This window comes from Xenopus tropicalis, chromosome 1 (genome assembly GCF_000004195.4).
Source record: "Xenopus tropicalis strain Nigerian chromosome 1, UCB_Xtro_10.0, whole genome shotgun sequence".
Taxonomy (NCBI): domain Eukaryota; kingdom Metazoa; phylum Chordata; class Amphibia; order Anura; family Pipidae; genus Xenopus; species Xenopus tropicalis.
This window is the reverse complement of record NC_030677.2, coordinates 40378418-40399500: the sequence shown is the minus strand read 5'-3', so window position 1 is coordinate 40399500 and position 21083 is coordinate 40378418. Positions and strand designations below refer to the sequence as shown.

General features: G+C 40.9%; 1 protein-coding gene across 1 annotated transcript in view; it reads left to right on the top strand.

The window, feature by feature from the left end:
* Positions 1-16268, top strand: part of clock (clock circadian regulator) — a 47819-nt gene extending 31551 nt beyond the window's left edge. The window contains 13 exon segments of the mRNA NM_001128655.1: positions 1000-1118; positions 1587-1669; positions 2917-3023; positions 3338-3485; positions 4568-4643; positions 5594-5738; positions 6387-6478; positions 10010-10099; positions 10710-10868; positions 11083-11286; positions 11863-12065; positions 12238-12502; positions 13569-16268. Of these exon segments, the coding sequence (NP_001122127.1) occupies positions 1000-1118; positions 1587-1669; positions 2917-3023; positions 3338-3485; positions 4568-4643; positions 5594-5738; positions 6387-6478; positions 10010-10099; positions 10710-10868; positions 11083-11286; positions 11863-12065; positions 12238-12502; positions 13569-13721 (1844 nt within the window). The 3' untranslated portion in view covers positions 13722-16268.
* The last annotated feature ends 4815 nt before the right edge of the window (positions 16269-21083 follow it).

The following is a 21083-nucleotide window of genomic DNA, read 5'->3' as shown; positions in this document are numbered from 1 at the left end:
TATGTTGACTAGAAGCCTACAGAAGGCTCTGTTTGGCAATTACACTGGGTTTTTGTGCAACCAAAACTTGCCTCCTAACCAGAAATTCAAAAATAAGCACCTGCTTTTAGGCCACTGGGAGCAACATCAACATGTTGCTCACAAGCCACTGGTTGGGGGTCACTGCTCAAGGCCAATGGTACTAAGTTTGGTTAATACCCTATGCAGGACACAGTGTCGCTTGTTGATGGTCTCTCTTTCACTGAAAGTTTGGATCATAGAGATTTCGGTTGGGCCCTATTATTTTAGGCTGATGCTGGAATCAGAATATCATTTAGAGCAGGGATCCCCAACCTTTTTTACCCGTGAGCCACATTAAGGCTCATGCCACACGAGGCGTAGGGCTGAAATTTTCGGCAAGCGGAAAAAAGACTTTGCATTCTCTCGCGTTTTCATGCGTATATCGGCTACATGTGCCTGCACCCAAGTGTATTTCATTCATTTGGGTGCAGGCACAAGTAGCAGGCGTAGGGCTGAATTTTCGGCAAGCGTTTTTCCGCTTGCCGAAAATTTCAGCCCTACGCCTCGTGTGGCATCAGCCTTAAGTTTGGCGAGCAACATGAACATGAAACATGTTCCTGGGGTGCCAAATAAGTACTGTTATTGGCTATTTGGTAGCCCATTTGTCTTGCCTGGTTTTTATGCCTCCAAAACTTGCCCCCAAGCCAAGAATTCAAAAATAAGCACCTGCTTTGAGGCCACTGGGAGCAACATCCAAAGGGTTGAAGAGCAACATGTTGCCCCCAAGGTACTGGTTGGGGACCACTGATTTAGAGCAAGCATTAGAGGTGATGCTTCCTAAATCAGCTTTCTTTATATGCCTTTACCTTTTGGGCAGCCAGGAGGCTGTGTCCACCCTAGGCCTTCTTTCTTGCAACTGTGATTGTACATCTGACCACTGAGACATGCAAGTCAGGGACCAGGTTGTTCTGAGTTTCACATGTGTTTTTTTCCCCCCAGTGCCCAGCTCTACACATAATGGTTTTGATGGTGCATTACAGAGGTCACTGCGGCCGCCCTATGAAGAGAGAGTGTGCTTTGTAGCTACTGTAAGGCTAGCTACGCCACAGTTCATTAAGGTACAGCTTCAGATTTATCCTCTACTTCATCTCTGCTTGTGAGTTGATGGGGGTATTTGTTTAAACAAAAATTTTATGGAAGAATGCTTTGTGCAGACTGCCCGGGCATTACCATGACTCTTTAATCAGTTCTTTTTGAAATATAAGAGAATTGTTTGCACTCTTCCCTGTTTAATAAACTTGTGAAAAAGAGAACTGCTCTGCTCTGCTGGGATACTGGGGTTTGGAAGGATATCAGAATGAGCAGCCTCAACAAATACTGTGGAACTACAAATGCCGGTGGACTTTGACAGCTTTTGGCTGTTGTGAGAGTGTAGGAATTGTAGTTCAACAACATATATAGGGTCTCAAATTGTCTATCAATAGGAATTTGATCCTGCTTGTGAATAAAGGCACAGGGAGACCATGTAGGGGCACAGCATGCCGGATCCTTTAACACGTAGAAAATAATGATGTATTATTTTTAAGGAAATGTGTACTGTAGAGGAATCCACTGAAGAGTTCACATCAAGGCACAGTCTGGAATGGAAGTTTCTTTTCTTGGACCACAGGTTGGTCTCTTATTTCATAATAAAAGGTTGTTGTGTATGGCAGAAAAGACATTTACAAGACACCACACCTTTTTGTTTCTTTTTCCTATGGATTTGTCAGTGAAAATATTATTTTTGAGTGTATAATTTCCTTATTGTTTTTCGTCCTAGGCCATGCCATCATACCTCTATCTTGTTAAGCTGGCCATACACATTCAGATTTTATCCTTCTTCCTAAACTAACATTCAGGCTGAAATTGCAGACTAAAGCTCTTAAAATACAAAATGTTCTGAACATAAAATAGTTGGTACACACCAATCGTATGAAAGTCACTTTTGTAGGTCCCCTAAGGATATTGTCAGATACACAATACATGTGCAGATTTTATTGTTAGCCAACCAAAATTTTCTAACCTGACCGATTGACTAAACGACCAATCACCATGGTGCGAAAATTATTGAGTTTCGTACAGTTTTATCGGTACGTGTATGGCCAGCTTTAGGGAGTTGTTGGGCTTAGCGTTAACTGGATGGCATTGGTAGGGTATAGAGGATTGTGAGAATAGGTACATAGTTGGTCCCTCTTGGGGGATGATTGTTAGGATTACTATACAGAGATATAGACTGAAACAGTTCATGGTCAGCTGTACATTTGCAAATGGTGACCAGTGGACCATCTGGTTTAGTTTCGGGTGGGCAGTGCTGGGCTAAAGGATCGAAATTTGGTGCTAATTACTTATTAAAGGAAAAGGAAATTTACAATCACTGGGGGAATGCCAAAATGTTAGGCACCCCAGGGCCAAACTATCGAAGTAGCCTGGATTCTCCCGATATCGCCCACCCGTATGTGGGGAATATCGGGAGAAGATCCACTCGCTTGGCGACATCACCAAGCGAGCGGATCTGAAGGTGTATGGGCACCTTAACAGAAGCACTGGCTGGGGGTTTCAGGTAAGTGATTACAATCACTTGTGATTTAGCCTTTCCTTCTCCTTTAAGATAAAGTTACCAGACTGTTTAAAAGATTGTGAATACTACTAGAAAATCCAGATTGAACCACTCATTAAATTCAGTCAGAGCAATGTTTATTTAGTAAACATGTCCTTAGAATGGGAATCTATGCTGGCTTATTAATTAGTAATAAATAGATCCCTACATATGTTATTCCTAAACTAGTTCTTTCAGTCTGTTTTTCTTAGATCTCTAACTGGAGTTACATTATATGATGTGTGAGACAGGTGTCTGATATTGATATTTTATTATTTTAGGGCCCCTCCAATAATTGGATATTTGCCTTTTGAAGTGCTGGGGACTTCCGGCTATGATTACTATCATGTGGATGACCTGGAAAACCTTGCAAAATGCCATGAACACTGTAAGTATTTCAAGTAGTCTTAGGGTGCTTATGAGGCAGGCATAGGTTGCTGTTGCAGTCATTTCTTGCCAGTTTATAGGCCCAAAATAACTTAATTCTCTGTACTCCTGACCCTCCTGCCCTCCTGTTTATATCTGCCTGCCTTGTGCCATTCTGTAGCTTCTTGGCTCTCTCTGATTCTGACTTTCTTCTTTACATCTTTCCACTTGTTCCAGTGCTCCTTTCCTGGTTTCAGTTTGGTTGTTGGACAAAACGTTTTATTAGTCAGTGGATTGTATTTAATTAAATACTTTTTTTCCTTCTATGTTTTTTAGTAATGCAGTATGGGAAAGGCAAGTCATGCTATTATAGGTTCCTGACAAAAGGGCAACAGTGGATATGGCTGCAGACACGCTATTATATCACCTACCATCAGTGGAATTCCAGGCCAGAGTTTATAGTTTGTACGCATACTGTAGTAAGGTAAATTGACCTGCTTTTTACAGTGTTACATTATTCTATCGAGATAAATATTTTATAGTTCACATGTTCTTGTTACCTGTAACATTGGGAAGCACATTTAAACTAGCAAGGTTGGAAAATTAACAGATCTTTGCTTTGTATGGCCATCTGGCTATGTAATTGGATGATCTACTGGTTCTGTGCAGGCCACAGAAGAGGACAGAATACGTGCCTGATGCCGCTCTTGCTGATAGTAGTTCCTAGTAACCAAATTTAAATCTAGCTGAACCCTGATCAGATATCAGCTGTAGAATTTGTTGTTTAGATCCCTCACCCAGGCCAGTAAGCTGCTAACTGAAAAGTGCAGTCTGCAGCCATTGTTGACCCTTTGTAAAAGTGCAATGTGCTCAGTGGGAGAAAAATAAATACTGATTCTACTTTGAAACAACCACTGGTGTTTTTATTGTCACATTGTGATGTGAGAGTAGCCAGATAGCTGCTTAAAGTAGCCTGTGCTGTAGCTTTAACCCAGCTTTTGTCTGGCTGCCACTGCTGCATTCCCACCCATTTTTTGTGCCATACAGAAAGGAAAGTTAAACTTGCCTAGGTTAGGTACTTTACTGTACTAGGGACACATCCTGTAAATAACAACCATGGAAGCCAGTGATAAATCAACTTGATTGGCATTTTAACCATGCTACCTTACCATCTGGGCACCTATGTCAGGTCAGGAACAGGGAACCCATAAGGGAAATGTGTTAATGACACTTAAATGTCAACTATTCAAAGACAATAAGTACAGGAATAATTTTTTATTTTACACCTACAGTTCCTCTACTGTAAGCGATGTTACAATTCTAAGATGGTGCCTGCTGTGCGGGTTAAATCAGTAGCATCCAGGGTTTGACTGTATTTAATAGTGTAAAAAACTCACAAATCCTTTACAAAACCTGTACATGTTTGTGAATGTTAGAGAGTTCCCTCACGTGGAATATTCCGTAGCTGCACTTTTCTTTCATATTCAGGAGGTTTAGCTGATCAAGTGAGATCACTTGTACATTTGTTCTGCTGCCTTATGTCACTGATTGTATTTGGCTTTGCAGCTATGCTGAGGTTGGGGCAGAAAGAAGACGTGAGCGGGGCATTGAAGATTCCCCTCCTGCCATAACTGCAGATAAAGTGAGCCCCTGTTTGTCATGTTCTGTAGAAACTGTTATCATGCTGATAGATTTGGCTTTTTTGTGTGCATAGAATCTACTTGTAATAATGATTGTTATTATTTAGCTAGTGTAGCATATTCTGCAATGTTTTACATCAGTCCCTTCCCCAGGAGAGCTTCTAATCTAGACCCTATCACAAACACGCACATAATGATACATTTTACTAAGATCCAATTAACTTGCGGTATGTTTTTTGAGAGTGGGAGAAAACCCAATTACCCGGAGGAAACCACACAGGTGCACTGAGAACAAAACTCAATGCAGATATTACCCTGCTACAAGACCCCAGCGCATAGGGGTTTATATTTTCATGGCTAGATACCCCTGTAAGGTTTGGAGGATACTTGCTGTGCTGACATTGTTGGGGTTTTACTGCCTTAGCTATGACTTGTTCCTACAATTTCATTTAAAAATGTATCATGGAATCTGGGGGCAGTGTAGCAGACCTGCTGCAAGCGCTTTCACATAGGTGCTGAAGTGTCACAGATGCCAATAACTATGCTTTTACAATTCTGGCATACAGTTACAGACACCCTGATACTGGCAAGTGTCTAATTACTGTGTGGTATTGTGAGAGTATGGCGTGTAACTGTATGTCAGGAAGGGGTGGTTGGTATATCATTGCTTACAGGGGTTTGCCTTTGATGTTATAAAAGTGGCGTGACAGGCTTTATAGACATTGACCTGACATTGAATTCACTCTTTTTAGTTCATATTATGCTTACCTAATGTGCACAGCACTTTTTACTTTTTTTAAGCAGAAATCACAAATCAGTATAAACCACAGGGTAACGCTGATATTTGCAATGCTGACTCTTAGGACACAGGTTGAAGCTTAAAGTCCCAGTAGATATAATACTGCCGCCCCCTTTCTTTATGTCCTATAATAATGTCTGTTTTTTGTGTTAGAATCAGGACTCTGTCTCAGACAATCACATGAACACAGTTAGCCTGAAGGAAGCTTTGGAAAGATTTGATGACAGCCGAACACCCTCACCATCATCCAAAAGCTCAATTAAATCATCATCTCACACTGCTGTGTCGGACCCATCATGTAAGCAATTAACTTACTGTTCAGTTCTTTATCAGAGTTGTACTTCCTGAAGCCCGTCACCAGTTGTTGTACTATTCCCAGTATGTGAAATGTAGTGCAGCATCACCCTCAGCCTTGCAGGTTGAACAGCCCTGTGCCTGTCTGTCTGGAAATTGTTACTCAGGAATACAGTTTTCTATATGTTACCGGGGCTTGGGTTAGCAACACGTCCATAATATGTATTTGTAACTGGCTGATGTGTGGCTTCTCCAGTCAATGGATATTGTGTGACTTGACACCCACAAAGGCCATAATATAATGCCATAATATATGTCTCAACAGCCATTCAGAATGGACAAAATATGGTCATTTGTGGTCAGCATAATTAAAGCATAATAGAGAGAAAATATGGATGATTTATGCTTCATCTCCCTTTCTAGTTCAGTAATTCTAATTTTAACCTCTATCCCAGGCTGGAACAGTTTATTATTTGCTGTATCACCTCTATAAGACGTTGCACTTGGCCTTCTTTTGCCTGGTTATTGAGCCATATATCTGTAATTTTTCCTCACTGTTTTTAAGCAAAATTCAATAACGTGTATCTGCAGGTATATTCCATATTGACATTATATGTTTCTATACATATATATACTATGTTTCTGCCAATAGCAACACCAACAAAGATCACAACAGAAACAAGCACACCTCCCAGACAAGCTATAACTGGCCTTGACAAGAGGAGGTCGTCAGTCAGCAGCCAGGTACTTGCAATTACATTTTCTTATTTCACTATAATATATTCCTATAGCGTGCATTGTGATAATATGACTTCTTATATGGTGTTGAGCTTTGCTGCTGAACTACATCCACCATCATCCCAACCACAGTCTGTAGTTGTAGTGTAGCAGAAGAAAACTGCAGAGTGAAAGTAAGTGGTGTAAAACTAAGAAGCTTTATGTTTGTCTCCTGCGATCAGATGTGATACTATTGGGGCATTGCATTGGCACAGTTCACCCCACAACCCAACATTCTTAACCAGAATTGCAGTGTAATTGCAGCCACTGGAACAGACTCCACATTTTTGTGCCAGATACCATAGGTGCTAAGATTTGTGCTGGTAAATTGTCTGCAGATGACATGAGTGTACACCTGCAATCCAGGTGGTGCAACATATAAAGAAAAAGTCTTTACTTTCCACCTTGTGCCTGGTGTGTAAAGGTAGGTGCAAGGTAAACAATATATATTTTGGTACATGCAATGTACATCTTGCGTATAGAGCTGATCAGCTAACAAATCGGTACTGCAGGTCTATAGCTTCAAGCACCAACTGGGAAATTATTATAACTTCAGAAGTTGTAAGATTCAATTTAATATTCCTTGAATCCTGATTTGGTTTTTAGAATCCTTCAAGGACTAGTAATGTCAAAGAGTGAAAAAAATAAAATAAATATATATATATATCTGTGTGTGTGTATATATATATATATATATATATATATATATATATATATATATATATATATATATATACACAGCTGTAGTAGAAAGCACTCACGGCTTCAGTTGTTCAGAAATATCAAAAAAGTTTTATTGCTCCACACTCACATCGACGCGTTTCGATCCACAAGGGACCGTCGTCAGGATAATACCCAGAAGTGACCACGGTGTTTAAATAGTGCATACAACCAATCATTATACATACCCAATTAAACATGATAATATATCCAAATTCATACCCTCCCATCTAAAGGGAAAATAACAGTGCTGATTTATATACATATCTATCATAACATTTCCCTCGTATTAATAAAAAACGTGATTAAAAAGTGAATAAAAAGTGATTAAAACAAATAGAGATCATATATAAATTTTCAAACGCTTCGCAATCACCTAGGCATCATAATTAGTCAGGGGCTAACCAGAGGAGAATAAGCTTTCCAGCTGGAATAATTGAATTTTTATGCTCTTTACTTGAATTGACACTTACATGTAACTACTTTAGGTTTGAGCAGACATTCTATCTGCAGAAAACCGGAACGGCGATGGGTTCCAATGTGGCCCCCTCATATGCGAATCTATTTATGGGGTTATATGAACATACTTTCATTTACCCTAAATATCAAGATGGACTTATGCTATATTGTAGATTTATCGATGATATTTTGATTATATGGCGAGGGGACCACATTGGAATACAAACACTGGTGACAGAATTGAATGCTCAGCCTACACCTGTGAGATTTACTTTAAATTGGCATGCAGATACTATTGATTTTTTAGATGTAAGACTATTTCGGTCAGAACAGGGGGTAGGTACTACATTGTACCGTAAGGATACAGACCGCAATACGATACTACATTCCCAGAGTTTTCACCCCCCCTCAATTAAGAAATCCATTCCATATACTCAGTTTTTGAGAGTGTTTAGGATTAATTCTGATTGTGCAGCAGCAGAACTACAGGCAGTGGAAATGCTTGAGCGTTTCCTGGAACGGGGATATCCTTTGGACTCGTTAAATATGGCATTGGATAAGGCTCGCAAGACATCCGAACAGGAACAGAGAGCGAAAGATATAGAACAAGACCCCTCACAGAGAATGGTATTTGTTACTGATTTTACACCAGTAGGTGATCAAGTAAATCGTATTATAAAAAAACATTGGCCTATTTTGCAACTAGACTCGGGACTGCCTTTCCTAAATACTCCACCACCTAGATGTGCTTACCGCCGAGGTCGTTCATTACGTGACATGTTGATGATCACTGATTTTCCAAAACGTAACATAAAGACATGGCTAAATACACAAAAGAATGGATGCTACCGATGTGGTGATTGTAAAACGTGTGGGTGTTTACTTATTGGTGACTCCTTTTCACATCCACATCGTGGGAAACGCTTCCAAATACGATACAGATTGACTTGCCTGTCTGATTATGTTATTTATTGTATTACATGTCCTTGTGGACTGTACTATATTGGGAAATGCATTACCCCGTTTAGATTGCGGATGAACAATCATAGATCAACTATACGGCTGGCACTTACTACGGGTAAAGCAGATACCCCTCTAGCGAGACATTTTATGTTGATGAAACATCCACTTCCCACACTTCGGGCGATTTTGATTGACCATGTACCAAGGTTGCCTAGAGTTGGCGATCGAGCCAAAAGATTGTTGCAAAAAGAGGCAAGATGGATATACATGTTGGACACTATAGCCCCTCGGGGGCTAAATGAAATGCAATCATTGTCATGTTTTTTGTGAGCGGGTTCCCTAAGATTCCTCGTGAACTATGAGATGGCTCAATAAGAGCATCTTATTTAAATATATGTATGTTTAGGTCATGAGATATTTTTAACTTCTAGAGATTATCTTAACTATCAGGGCTTCTTTTTATTAGGGGTTTGCTAATGGCGAATTACAGTGAGGGGACTTGGAACACTATGGGTGACCTAGTGTGCATCTATAAATTTGTATTCCTTGATAAAAAATTTATACTTTTTACCTTTTGTCTTATTCCAGCTGGTAAACTTATTCTCCTCTGGTTAGCCCCTAGTGATCTAGTGTGCATCTATAAATTTGTATTCTTTGACATAAAATTTATTTTTTACTTTTTGTCTTATTCCAGCTGGAAAGCTTATTCTCCTCTGGTTAGCCCCTGACTAATTATGATGCCTAGGTGATTGCGAAGCGTTTGAAAATTTATATATGATCTCTATTTGTTTTAATCACTTTTTATTCACTTTTTAATCACGTTTTTTATTAATACGAGGGAAATGTTATGATAGATATGTATATAAATCAGCACTGTTATTTTCCCTTTAGATGGGAGGGTATGAATTTGGATATATTATCATGTTTAATTGGGTATGTATAATGATTGGTTGTATGCACTATTTAAACACCGTGGTCACTTCTGGGTATTATCCTGACGACGGTCCCTTGTGGATCGAAACGCGTCGATGTGAGTGTGGAGCAATAAAACTTTTTTGATATTTCTGAACAATTGAAGCCGTGAGTGCTTTCTACTACAGCTGTGTGAATATCTTTGGTGAGCACCCGGCGTGTGGCCTGTGATTGGTGAGTGCCGTCAGTGGAATAGATATATATATATATATATATATATATATATATATATCTGTGTGTGTGTGTATATATATATATATATATATCTGTATATATTGTTTACCTTGCACCTACCTTTACACACCAGGCACATGGTGGAAACAGATGTTTTGATACTGGTCTAGTCTACCTAATATGTAAATTGAAATGACTCTGTTCTTTCAGTCTATGAGTTCTCAGTCAGTCAGCCAGGCGCTGTCACAGTCAGTGATGAAACAAACAGCATCTATGCAGCTACAGCAAGGAATGGCACAGGTGAGTTTGCATTCTTGTGTGCATGACAGTGGCCATTGTCATTAATACATAACTACCATGGCTTCCTTTGGATTTTAATGTAGGAATTAATTTTTTTATCCAAATTCTGTCAACTTATAGTTCAGCATGTGGATGGCTGAAGAATGAATTGCTGATTGAGTAGGTGCGCTCCAGTACAAAGTTGCCCAGCAGTTGGGTACCCACTCTAAATTAAGCACAGTACTGGGTTCCTTAAATATATGCATGTTTCAGGCAGTTTTTGTGGACCTAAATGTATTTTGAGTGAAATAAGCGGAAAGCTGGCAGTAGAAACAATAGCTAACAACACAGAGCAGAGGATTAATTTGGAAATTAGGACTGAATGGCCTGTTATGCCATTCTTATAATGAGGGATTAATGCTGCAGCAGGGGGGTAGTAGTTTGGGGTTCACTAGAAAATGCTTTAGCCTGTGACGTGTGCAATTTTACAGACTCTGTACCATCAGTATATGATCCTGGAGCTGCAGCTGATTTGCATTTCTCCCTCTGACAGTTCAGCATCTGAAATCTAATTTGGCACAATTTTTATTGAAAACACTTGCACTAATTCTATTCCCTTCATTGATTTTAGCCCATGTTTCAGTTCACGGCTCAGTTTGGAGCTATGAAGCACCTGAAGGACCAGCTGGAGCAGAGAACTCGGATCATTGAAGAAAATATCCAACGGCAACAGGAGGAGCTGCGTAAGATTCAAGAGCAGCTGCATATGGTCCATGGGCAGGGAATCCAGGTGAGAAGCACTTTCACTTCCTGCACACAGACATCGGCTCCAAACATCTCCTCAATTTCTTTTATTCTCTATGTGTGCTAGTGTGTAGTATTAAAAATTTGACTAAATCAATGTCAGCACATCAATTTGTGTAGCCTTTGCCTGTAAATGGCTAATATATCTGTTAGTCAGTAGTAGTACTTGTAATCAAATCTCGTATTTGCTTTTTTCCAAGATGTTCTTACAACAACCAGGACCAGGGCTAAATTTTGGGCCGGTGCAAGTCTCTTCTGCAAACAGTGCAAGCATTCAGCAGTTACCACAGCTCACCATGCAAGGCCAGGTGGTCCAAACTAATCAACTTCAAGCTGGCATGAACTCTGGGCATGTGGGAGCTCAGCACATAATGCAGCAGCAACAGTTACAGACTACAAGCCAGGTAATGTGAATGTTATAGTCTAAGTAAGTGGTTTAAAATGCTGGGGCTGGGCCCCCTCGGGAGGCTTGGAGCAGTGGTTCGGGTGGGGGTCTCGGACTGAAGGCCAGTTAGAGTGAGATTTTGGGTGAATGGTCATTTGCTCTCCCAGATACACCTGAAAGCTCAGCTTGAAGGTCAGACATTAAGGGAGAGTATGGGGCTGAATATGCATTTGTTGTACTAGATATTTTTAAACTATGTTTAAAGGACTCATACACAGATGTTTTCCTATATCTGTACCCATTTCATGAACTAAGGAGCCTTGACCAAAAATCATAAATGTAGGTAATTGAAACCTCCAGATTTTGAATAACTGAGGTACAGCGTGTAAGTCAGAACAGTAGGACAAGGAGTTTCCCACATTAGAATAGCAGTTTCTGTCATTGTTCTGTCACAGATGTCTCATTGTTGTGTTATACAGTTTATGGCTGGGTTTGGCAGGGGAAAAAGGGGTCTCAAATTTGGAAAAATAATTTTATGAATGTAAGTTGTAATGGTTTGTCATGTAAATAAGCTGGAAAAACATGTCTCTTTTAGCAAGGCCAGCAGAATATTCATGGAGGGCACAGCCAGCAGACTTCTCTGTCTAGCCAGACGTCTGGAACACTCACTAGTCCTTTGTACAACACTATGGTGATCTCCCAGCCACCTTCTGGTAGTATGGTACAGATGCCTTCCAACATACAGCAGAGCAACCAGGGAGCCTCTGTCACTACATTTCCTCAGGACAGGCAGATTAGGTAAGTAATGTATCATGGAATACTGACTTTGGTATGATTGTTATTAGTTAGTATAAAATAAACTGGTTAATGTTACTTGGTCATTTGTTGTGGTTTGCTAGGCACACAGTTATATAAACATGATTACTAACCCCTGATTCTGCATTGCTTTTTTATTTCTCTTTTTATTCAGGTTTTCTCAAGCTCAACAAATTGTTACTAAGCTGGTGACCACTCCTGTGGCTTGTGGGACAGTTATGGTCCCAAGCACAATGTTTATGGGCCCAGTGGTTACTGCCTACCCTACATTTGCTACACAGCAACAGCAGCAGCAGCAGCAACCCCAGACCTTATCAATAACCCAGCACCAACCAAATCAGCAAGACCAGCAGTCAATGCCTACAGTACAGCAGCCTGCTCAAGCGCAATTAGCCCAGCAGCCACAGCAGTTTTTGCAGGTAAAGTGTGCTCCCTTTTATATTTATTATAAGTCTAGGCATTGAGCACACATGTTGGTTGTCCTGTGCCTTAAAGGAATACTGTCATGGGAAAACATTTTTTTTTTTTCAAAATCCATCAGTTAATAGAGCTTCTCCAGCAGAATCCTGCATTTAAATCATTTTTTTAAAAACACAAACAACATGGGGCTAGCCATATTCTTCATTTCCCAGGGTGCCACAGCCATGTCACCTGTGCTCTGATAAACTTCAGTCACACTTTAGTTCTGAGCTGCAAGTTGGAGTGATATCATCCCTTCTCCCTTTCCCCCAGCAGCCGATAAGCAGAACAATGGGAAGGGAGCAAGATAGCAGCTCCCAGTAGGTATCCGAATAGCACTCAATAGTAAGAAATCCAAGTCCGGCTTGGGACTCCTCCAAGTTACATGGGAGTAGGAGAAACAATAGGTTACCTGAAATCAGTTCTAAGGTGTAGTGCTGGCTCCTTCTGAAAGCTCAGACTCAGGCACACAATGCATTTGGTGGCTCAAGAATAAAACAATCATGGCAATATCCCTTTAAACCTTATTAAAAGTGTTTTTTTTTTTGTTTTTTTTTTAATAACCCATGTATATTGAAGCTGCAGGTCAGTTTAGATGTCAGTTAATTCAAACTTTTGGACCATCAGTACCTGGTTGGCCTGCTGTTTTTGTGTTGTAATAGTATTAGAACAAGGTGTGAACAAGCTGCCTGAGTTTTCTGTAATAAAAAAATAAAAGTAATATAATGGCATCACTGAGTTTTCTTAATGGATTTTTATTAGCTGCCAATATAATTAATTTTGTGACAACAGTGCCACCTGCTGGTCAGTTTCTGTAACTGTACAGTCAGACAAAGAGTTGTCACTTCAGAAAGGGAAACCAAGAGAGAGGAGTTCTGCTGTTGCTCTGTTGAGGAAAGAGATCAAAGGCCTCAGTTGCCTGAGCATTTGGTTCCTCCCTGTAACATGTAAATAGAGTGAAACATATCTGGACAAGGTTTTGGCTTTGTTGCATTTTAATTTTTTTTTTATTTTTATTCTTTTTAGACCTCTAGGTTGGTCCATGGAAACCAGTCCACACAGCTCATCCTTTCCCCTTTCCCTGTGCAACAGAACACTTTTGCCCCATCACACCAGCAGCAGTTATCCCATCATAGGACTGACAGTATGAGTGATCCTTCCAAGGTGCAGCAACAGTAGTACCACTATGAGTCACGTTACACTGCTGCCTGGAAAGGAGACAATAGGATCTGGTGGCAGTTTGGCATTTATAATCACTACGGATACAGCGCAATGAATGTTTGGTACGAGGCAGCGGAGCTCATTGAGATCATGCACGGATTGAAACTTGGCATGTACAATGCTCTGCTGCTCTATGGACTTGTTTGATGCAGAAGATAATTGGACGTGCAATGTTCTACACCAGTCTGGTACTGGAGATGCCTTCACAAACCACTAGGACAGCCTGGGAAATGCTCAAATGTTTGATGAACACAGGTTATATCTTTGCCCCTTTGCTGAGGATCATAATGCTGCCCCTACTTGCCACAGGATTTCAGATTTTAATTATAGGATATCAAGTAGTTTTAGGCATTAATATAAATAATTTCATAACAGAACTATTTTAGTACATTTACACAGAATAACAAAAAATGACTATTTAACAGTTAAAGTTACATCCTACAGTACTTAATACAATATATTTTAATGTGAAGCAGTGCAGTTTTCAGGACAGCCCCTAAATAAGATTCTTGAGGTGTCCTAGTTTGTGTTATCAGAACCAAGAGAGCCAGTGGGCTCAGCACAGCAAATGTATGCATGCCTGCTGGGCCTGTGCCACTGATAGGATACATTAGCTGGGCCTGTGCCACTGATAGATACAATAGCTTCTATATCACTATTCCTAGCAGGCCTGAATACTGATCAGATTTTACATTAAGTGGAGTATGTATTAACATTGGAGGCAAACATCACTGGTGATATTGCCCATAAGTCGAAAGCAAAGGCAAAGATCTAATTGGTTGCTATGGGCAGCATCGCCAGTGATGCTTGTCCCCAGTGTTAATAAATACACTCGTGAAGTTACTAATGAATACAGCAGACTCCCATTGTGAAACCTGATCTTCATCCTTACACACTGCGCTTAGCAAATCAGCCCACGTTTGATATGAAAAGTCACTTCTGAAGTTTTTGCTTGCGGCCTGGGCTATGTTTAGCTGAGGCAGAGTGCAGCAGAACAGGTTTTTCCAGTCCCCATGATTAAACAAAAGCAGGGCTGCACACCCTTTAGCACTTTGTTCATGTCCCAGTGCTCCCCCCCCATCAGCTTCAACCAGTGGAGGATTCCGGGAGTTGTACTTCAACAACTGAAGGGCTGGAAATTGGCCGATGTGCTAATAAGTCTTACTGTTACCATCTCAGGCTACTATATCTGCCCCCTACCTACAGCCACACAGTGCCCCTTATTTGCAACCCCTACAGACAGCCCTGCCTGTGCCCTGTCAGATTATTAGGCCACTTGCTGGTAAGTTTTCATTGGCCAGTTATACTGACTGACTTGGGAACTGACCCAGCCAGATACAAATGCTTCGGCTGGATTCCAGGTTCACATTCCATGTTAGATTTTAGGTGATAGGCAAGAGATGACTTGTGCTATTACTGCCCGGAGCTAATAGGTCTCTAACTCAGGCCCAATCATCCCTTCCATGGCCCTGCCGTGTCCTTCCTCTAAGCATTGGGTTCTACCATTTAATAACTGTGTTTTCCCATCGCTGTGTCAATGTATTTCTGCCTACTGACCATGCCTGTCGGCCATTTTGTTTTCAGAGCGTTGCAGGCATCTCCGGAACCAGATGAAGTAAATATCAGGTAAACCTATTCTTTTTCTGTGGGACTTGTGTGTGTTTGGTTTCAGAAATGAGACAGAATTTCACTATTTTTTTTAATGATATAACACTATTATTAGGATGTTGGAAATCAGAGTCTATATTGTACAGCCGGTGTAAAATATTCTGTAAATACTGACATATATATATGGATAATATAAGGAAGCAGAATTTTATATGATGCATGGCTGTAGGAGTTAATGTTTCTATAAAGCCCCCCGGTTTCTGAAACACATCTCCCCCCGCCCCCACACACTTTTTAAAAAAAAAAATACTTTGTTTACAGTTTTGTTGCTGTTTCTGCGTGTTCTCTTATTGGTCGATCGTATCATGTTGTGGGGAGCTATTGGTTCATTTCTGAATGCCTTCAGCGTGTCAGAGGTGTTGCTGCCCAGCCATCCATGCTTATTAGAGCCCCATTTTATCCCCATGGTTTTATATGGAAGCATTTGCACTTTTCTGCAGATGGTTTAACAGAAAAAAACTCTTACCTCTCAAAGCTTTGTCTATTTATGTCAAAAATGTTAAGCTAAAAAAAAACCTTAAGAAACTACTTATTGGAAGTTCCGTTCTAGGAGTGTTTTTTACAAAATGATATACAAATATATATATATACAGTGTATTTTTACCATATGTATGTGTTGTAAAGGAAAGTGATTTACTCTCACTAAGTGTCTCCTTTGCAGTGCATCCTCACACATGCTTTACTGGTGTCTGGCGCTGCCGCTGGGGTGCCCCCTGTTATTGGGGTGCTCGGTGTGCCTACACCTCAGTGCTAATGAAGTGCTTATTGGAGAGGAACTGTCATTGCTATCAAATGCACCCAAATTGTAGTGGATGTTAAATAAATCTCTTCCACAAACTGCTTTTATTTATTCATTGTGTTAAAAATCATGCACTAATACCGGAAGGTCATCTCCCAAAGAGCCTGTTTTAAAGGGAAACTTCACCCAAACACAACTTAAACTTTTTAAAAAGTGAACATAGTTTCAAGCAACTTTGCAATGTACATTAATTAACACGTGATGTCAATAAGGAAAGGAAGATAACCGTGCAATGCATTGTGGGTTATGTAGTTCCTGCATGCTATCTGTAAGCTGTGGAGAAGTTGTTACAACTAGTAACATCATTGTTTTAGTCCCTCCTCCCCTGCCAGAAATGATGCAGAAAGAAAAGAACTGTTTTGCAGCTGGATGGATTTAATTGCCTACATAATAATGAAATAGAACCTGATGGTTACTAAGCTGCATGAATTCATATTGGTGGCTGAAAGGCACCTTATCTGGAATCCCCCAGTCTCAAGCATTCTGGATAATAGACCCCATATTGAATGGGTTCATCTCACTCCAAGGAATGATACACAAACCTCTTCTGAGCAATCTCCGGCTATGGGACGAGTCATGTGATTCCCATGATCGACATTCAGGATAGTGAGCACTTGACTCGTATGACACTGCTTGTGGGTGAAAGTTGCCTGGACCATTAATAAATGTGGCCTATAGTGTAACGTCAATCACTTGTGCACACAACAAGCAAGACTTGCCCTCTACAATGGCCTTTCCGAATGATTCCTAGATTCCTTACATAATCTTCTTTTAATTAACTGGAACTTTGCTGAGCAGCACGAAAAGCCTTTTCAGTTTAATATCCGCACTCGCTTACATTCTGCCACAGCTATCCAGTTGGGTATAAATTGCAGAAACGCCTTCTAGGTCTGTTTTGGCAAAATGGTGTTTTCCCTGAAAAAGAAATGTTGGTCTTTGTATTCATTTTTAGTATGTTCTAGATCAGTGATCCCCACTCAGTGGCTCAGGAGTAACATTTTGCTCCCAGTGGCCTCAAAGTAGGTGCCCAATTTTGAATTCCTGGGTTGGAGGCAAGTTTTGGTTGTATTGGTTGTATTGGTTGTACTGCCAAACGGAGCCTCCTGTAGGCTGCCAGGCCATATAGGGCTACCTGATAGCCAATCACAGCCCTTATTTGGCACCCTTATTTTGAACTTTTGTATGCTTGTGTTGCTACCCAACCCTTTTCCCACTTGAATGTATGTATGTATGTATAACTTTATTTATAAAGCGCCACAAGGGTACACAGCGTTGTACAGTCTTACAGAAAACAAAATTACACACAGGGAGGACAAGTGATATAATAAATAAATACAATAAATACATATAGGTATACATATATATATAAAGTGCCATGTGGTATGAGACACAGTAGGAGGGAGGTCCCTGCCCCGTAGAGCTTACAATCTGAGTGGTTGGGTAACATACAGGCACAAATTGGAAGGTAAGAGTGCATCAGGTATGGGCATTTGCCCTTAAGCGCAGGACTGGGCAAAATAATGTTTTAGTGCTCCAGAAGGTAACAGCTGAGTTTTTTCTTAAAGAGAGTTAGTGAGTGTTCCCTACGGAGGGATTCAGGGATAGAGTTCCAGAGGTAAGGAGCAGCGAGATAGAAAGGTTTAAGACGAGAGAGCGCAGTGGGTGTGGATGGTGTAAAGAGACGGAGGCTCTGAGAGGAGCGGAGGAGACGACCAGGAACATGTAGGGAGACCAGTGAAGAAATGTAGTGAGGAGCAGAGGAGTGAAGGGCTTTGAATGTCAGCAGAAGGATTTTGTAAGCTATCCTTTGCTTGACAGGCAGCCATGCTAATGAGCTTAATTGAGGCTGAACAGGATCCCTCTTAGGAGAGAGCAGGAGGATCCTGGCAGCAGAGTTTAAGATTGATTGCAGGGGAGAGAGGTGGGAGTCTGGGAGGCCGGTTAGTAGGAGATTGCAGTAATCTAAGCGGGAAAGGATAAGGGCATAGTAACATAGTAACATAGTAAGTTGGGTTGAAAAAAGACATACGTCCATCAAGTTCAACCATAATGCCTATACCTAACCTGCCTAACTACAAGTTGATCCAGAGGAAGGCAAAAAACCCCATCTGAAGCCTCTCTAATTTGCCTCAGAGGGGAAAAAATTCCTTCCTGACTCCAAGATGGCAATCGGACCAGTCCCTGTATCAACTTGTACTAAGAGCTATCTCCCATAACCGTGTATTCCCTCACTTGTACTGAGAGCTATCTCCCATAACCCTGTATTCCCTCACTTGTACTGAGAGCTATCTCCCATAACCCTGTATTCCCTCACTTGTACTGAGAGCTATCTCCCATAACCGTGTATTCCCTCACTTGCTAAGAATCCATCCAGCCCCTTCTTAAAGCTATATAATGTATCAGCCAGTACGACTGATTCGGGGAGGGAATTCCACAACTTCACAGCTCTCACTGTAAAAAATCCTTTCCGAATATTTAAATGGAACCTCCCTTCTTCTAAACGGAGTGGGTGCCCTCGTGTCCGTTGGAAGGACCTACTGGTAAATAAAACATTAGAGAGGTTATTATATGATCCCCTTATATATTTATACATAGTTATCATGTCACCTCTTAAGCGCCTCTTCTCCAGTGTAAACAGACCCAACTTGGCCAGTCTTTCTTCATAACTGAGACTTTCCATACCCTTTACCAGCTTAGTTGCCCTTCTCTGGACCCTCTCTAGCTCAATAATGTCCCGTTTGAGCACTGGAGACCAAAACTGAACAGCATATTCTAGATGGGGCCTTACCAGTGCTCTGTAAAGGGGAAGAATAACCCCCTCCTCCCGTGAATCTATACCCCTTTTAATACAGCTCAGAACCTTGTTTGCCCTTGCAGCTGCTGCCTGGCATTGCTTGCTACAGCCAAGTTTATTATCTACAAGGACTCCAAGATCCTTCTCCATTATGGATTTGCCTAGTGCAGTCCCATTAAGGTTATACGGGGCTTGCATATTTTTACATCCCAGGTGCATGACCTTACATTTATCCACATTAAATCTCATCTGCCACTTAGCTGCCCAGATTGCCAGTTGGTCAAGATCCTGCTGCAGGGATGTCACATCCTGGATAGAATTGACTGGTCTGCAGAGTTTTGTGTCATCTGCAAACACTGATACATTACTCATAATACCCTCCTCTAAGTCATTTATGAACAAATTAAACAAAAGTGGACCCAGTACAGAACCCTGAGGGACCCCACTGAGAACCTTACTCCAAGTAGAGAATGTGCCATTAACAACCACCCTCTGTACCCGATCCTGTAGCCAGTTTTCTATCCATGTGCAAACGACTTCACTAAGACCAATAGACCTTAGCTTAGAAAGCAGTCGTTTGTGGGGAACGGTATCAAATGCTTTGGCAAAATCCAAATAGATTATATCTACTGCATCCCCACTGTCCAGCTTCTTACTTACCTCATCATAAAAAGCAATTAAATTGGTCTGACATGACCTGTCCTTCATAAAGCCATGCTGATTACTGCTCATAATGCCATTCTCCACTACATAATTTTGAATGTGATCCCTTAACAAGCCTTCAAATAACTTGCCCACCACGGATGTCAAACTTACAGGCCTATAATTGCCAGGCTGAGATCTTATTCCCTTTTTAAATATGGGAGTGACATTCGCCTTCTTCCAATCCCTAGGTACCATACCTGATGAAAGAGAGTCTGAGAATATCAGAAACAAGGGCCACTGCAATTCTGCCCCTAGCTCTCTCAGTACCCGAGGGTGTATTCCATCTGGCCCAGGTGCCTTGTTTACATTTATCGTGTGTAACCCTTTAAGCACCATATCCTGTGCCAACCACTGTGTAGTTGGAGCTGAGGCAACAGTGAAGCTATTGGGTGAGACTTGGCCCACTGGCTCCTCTACTGTATACACAGAAGAAAAGAACTGGTTAAGCACATCTGCCTTTTCTGTATCCGCTGTAACCATATTGTTATTATAACTCAATGGGGCCACACCCTCAACCTGCATCTTTTTACTATTAATATACTTAAAAAACTTTTTGGGGTTAGTCTTGGCCTCGGCCGCGATGCGCTCCTCATTTTCTATCTTTGCCTTCCGGATTGCTGTTTTACAACACTTGTTATAGTGTTTATATTCATTAAACGCAGCTACTGTCCCCTCTGACTTATATTTCTTAAAAGCTTTCCTTTTTTTCCCTATTAACTTCTTTACCTCAGAGTTAAGCCACATGGGGTGATTCTTAACACTTCTACTTTTTCTTATTAATGGAATGAATTGAGAACAGTAATGATTTAATATCATTTTAAATGACAACCATTTCTGCTCTGTATTTTTATCAGAAAACATAATGCCCCAATCTATGCCCTGAAGCGCTGCCCTTAAGGAGCTAAAATTTGCCTTCCTAAAATTCAGTGTCTTTGTTGCCCCCGTGTAAATTTGTTTCCTGCACCAAACATCAAATGAAATAACATTATGGTCACTATTACCCAGGGGTTCAACCACTTGCACATTTGCTATACGTTCTGGGTCATTAGAGATCACTAGATCTAGTATAGCATTGTTCCTGGTTGGCTCCTCAACAACCTGTGACATAAAGTTGTCGTGCAGCAAGTTTATAAACTTGTTCCCATTTACTGTCCTGGCAGTACTATTGCCCCAGTCAATATCAGGGTAATTAAAATCCCCCATTATTATCACTTGCCCCAAACTAGCAGCCTTTTCTATTTGCAACAGGAGCTGGGCCTCCTCCTCTTCGCTTACATTAGGGGGTCTATAGCATACCCCTACAATTAGCTTGGTAGATTCTTTACTATCTGTGAGAAGCTCAACCCATAAGGAT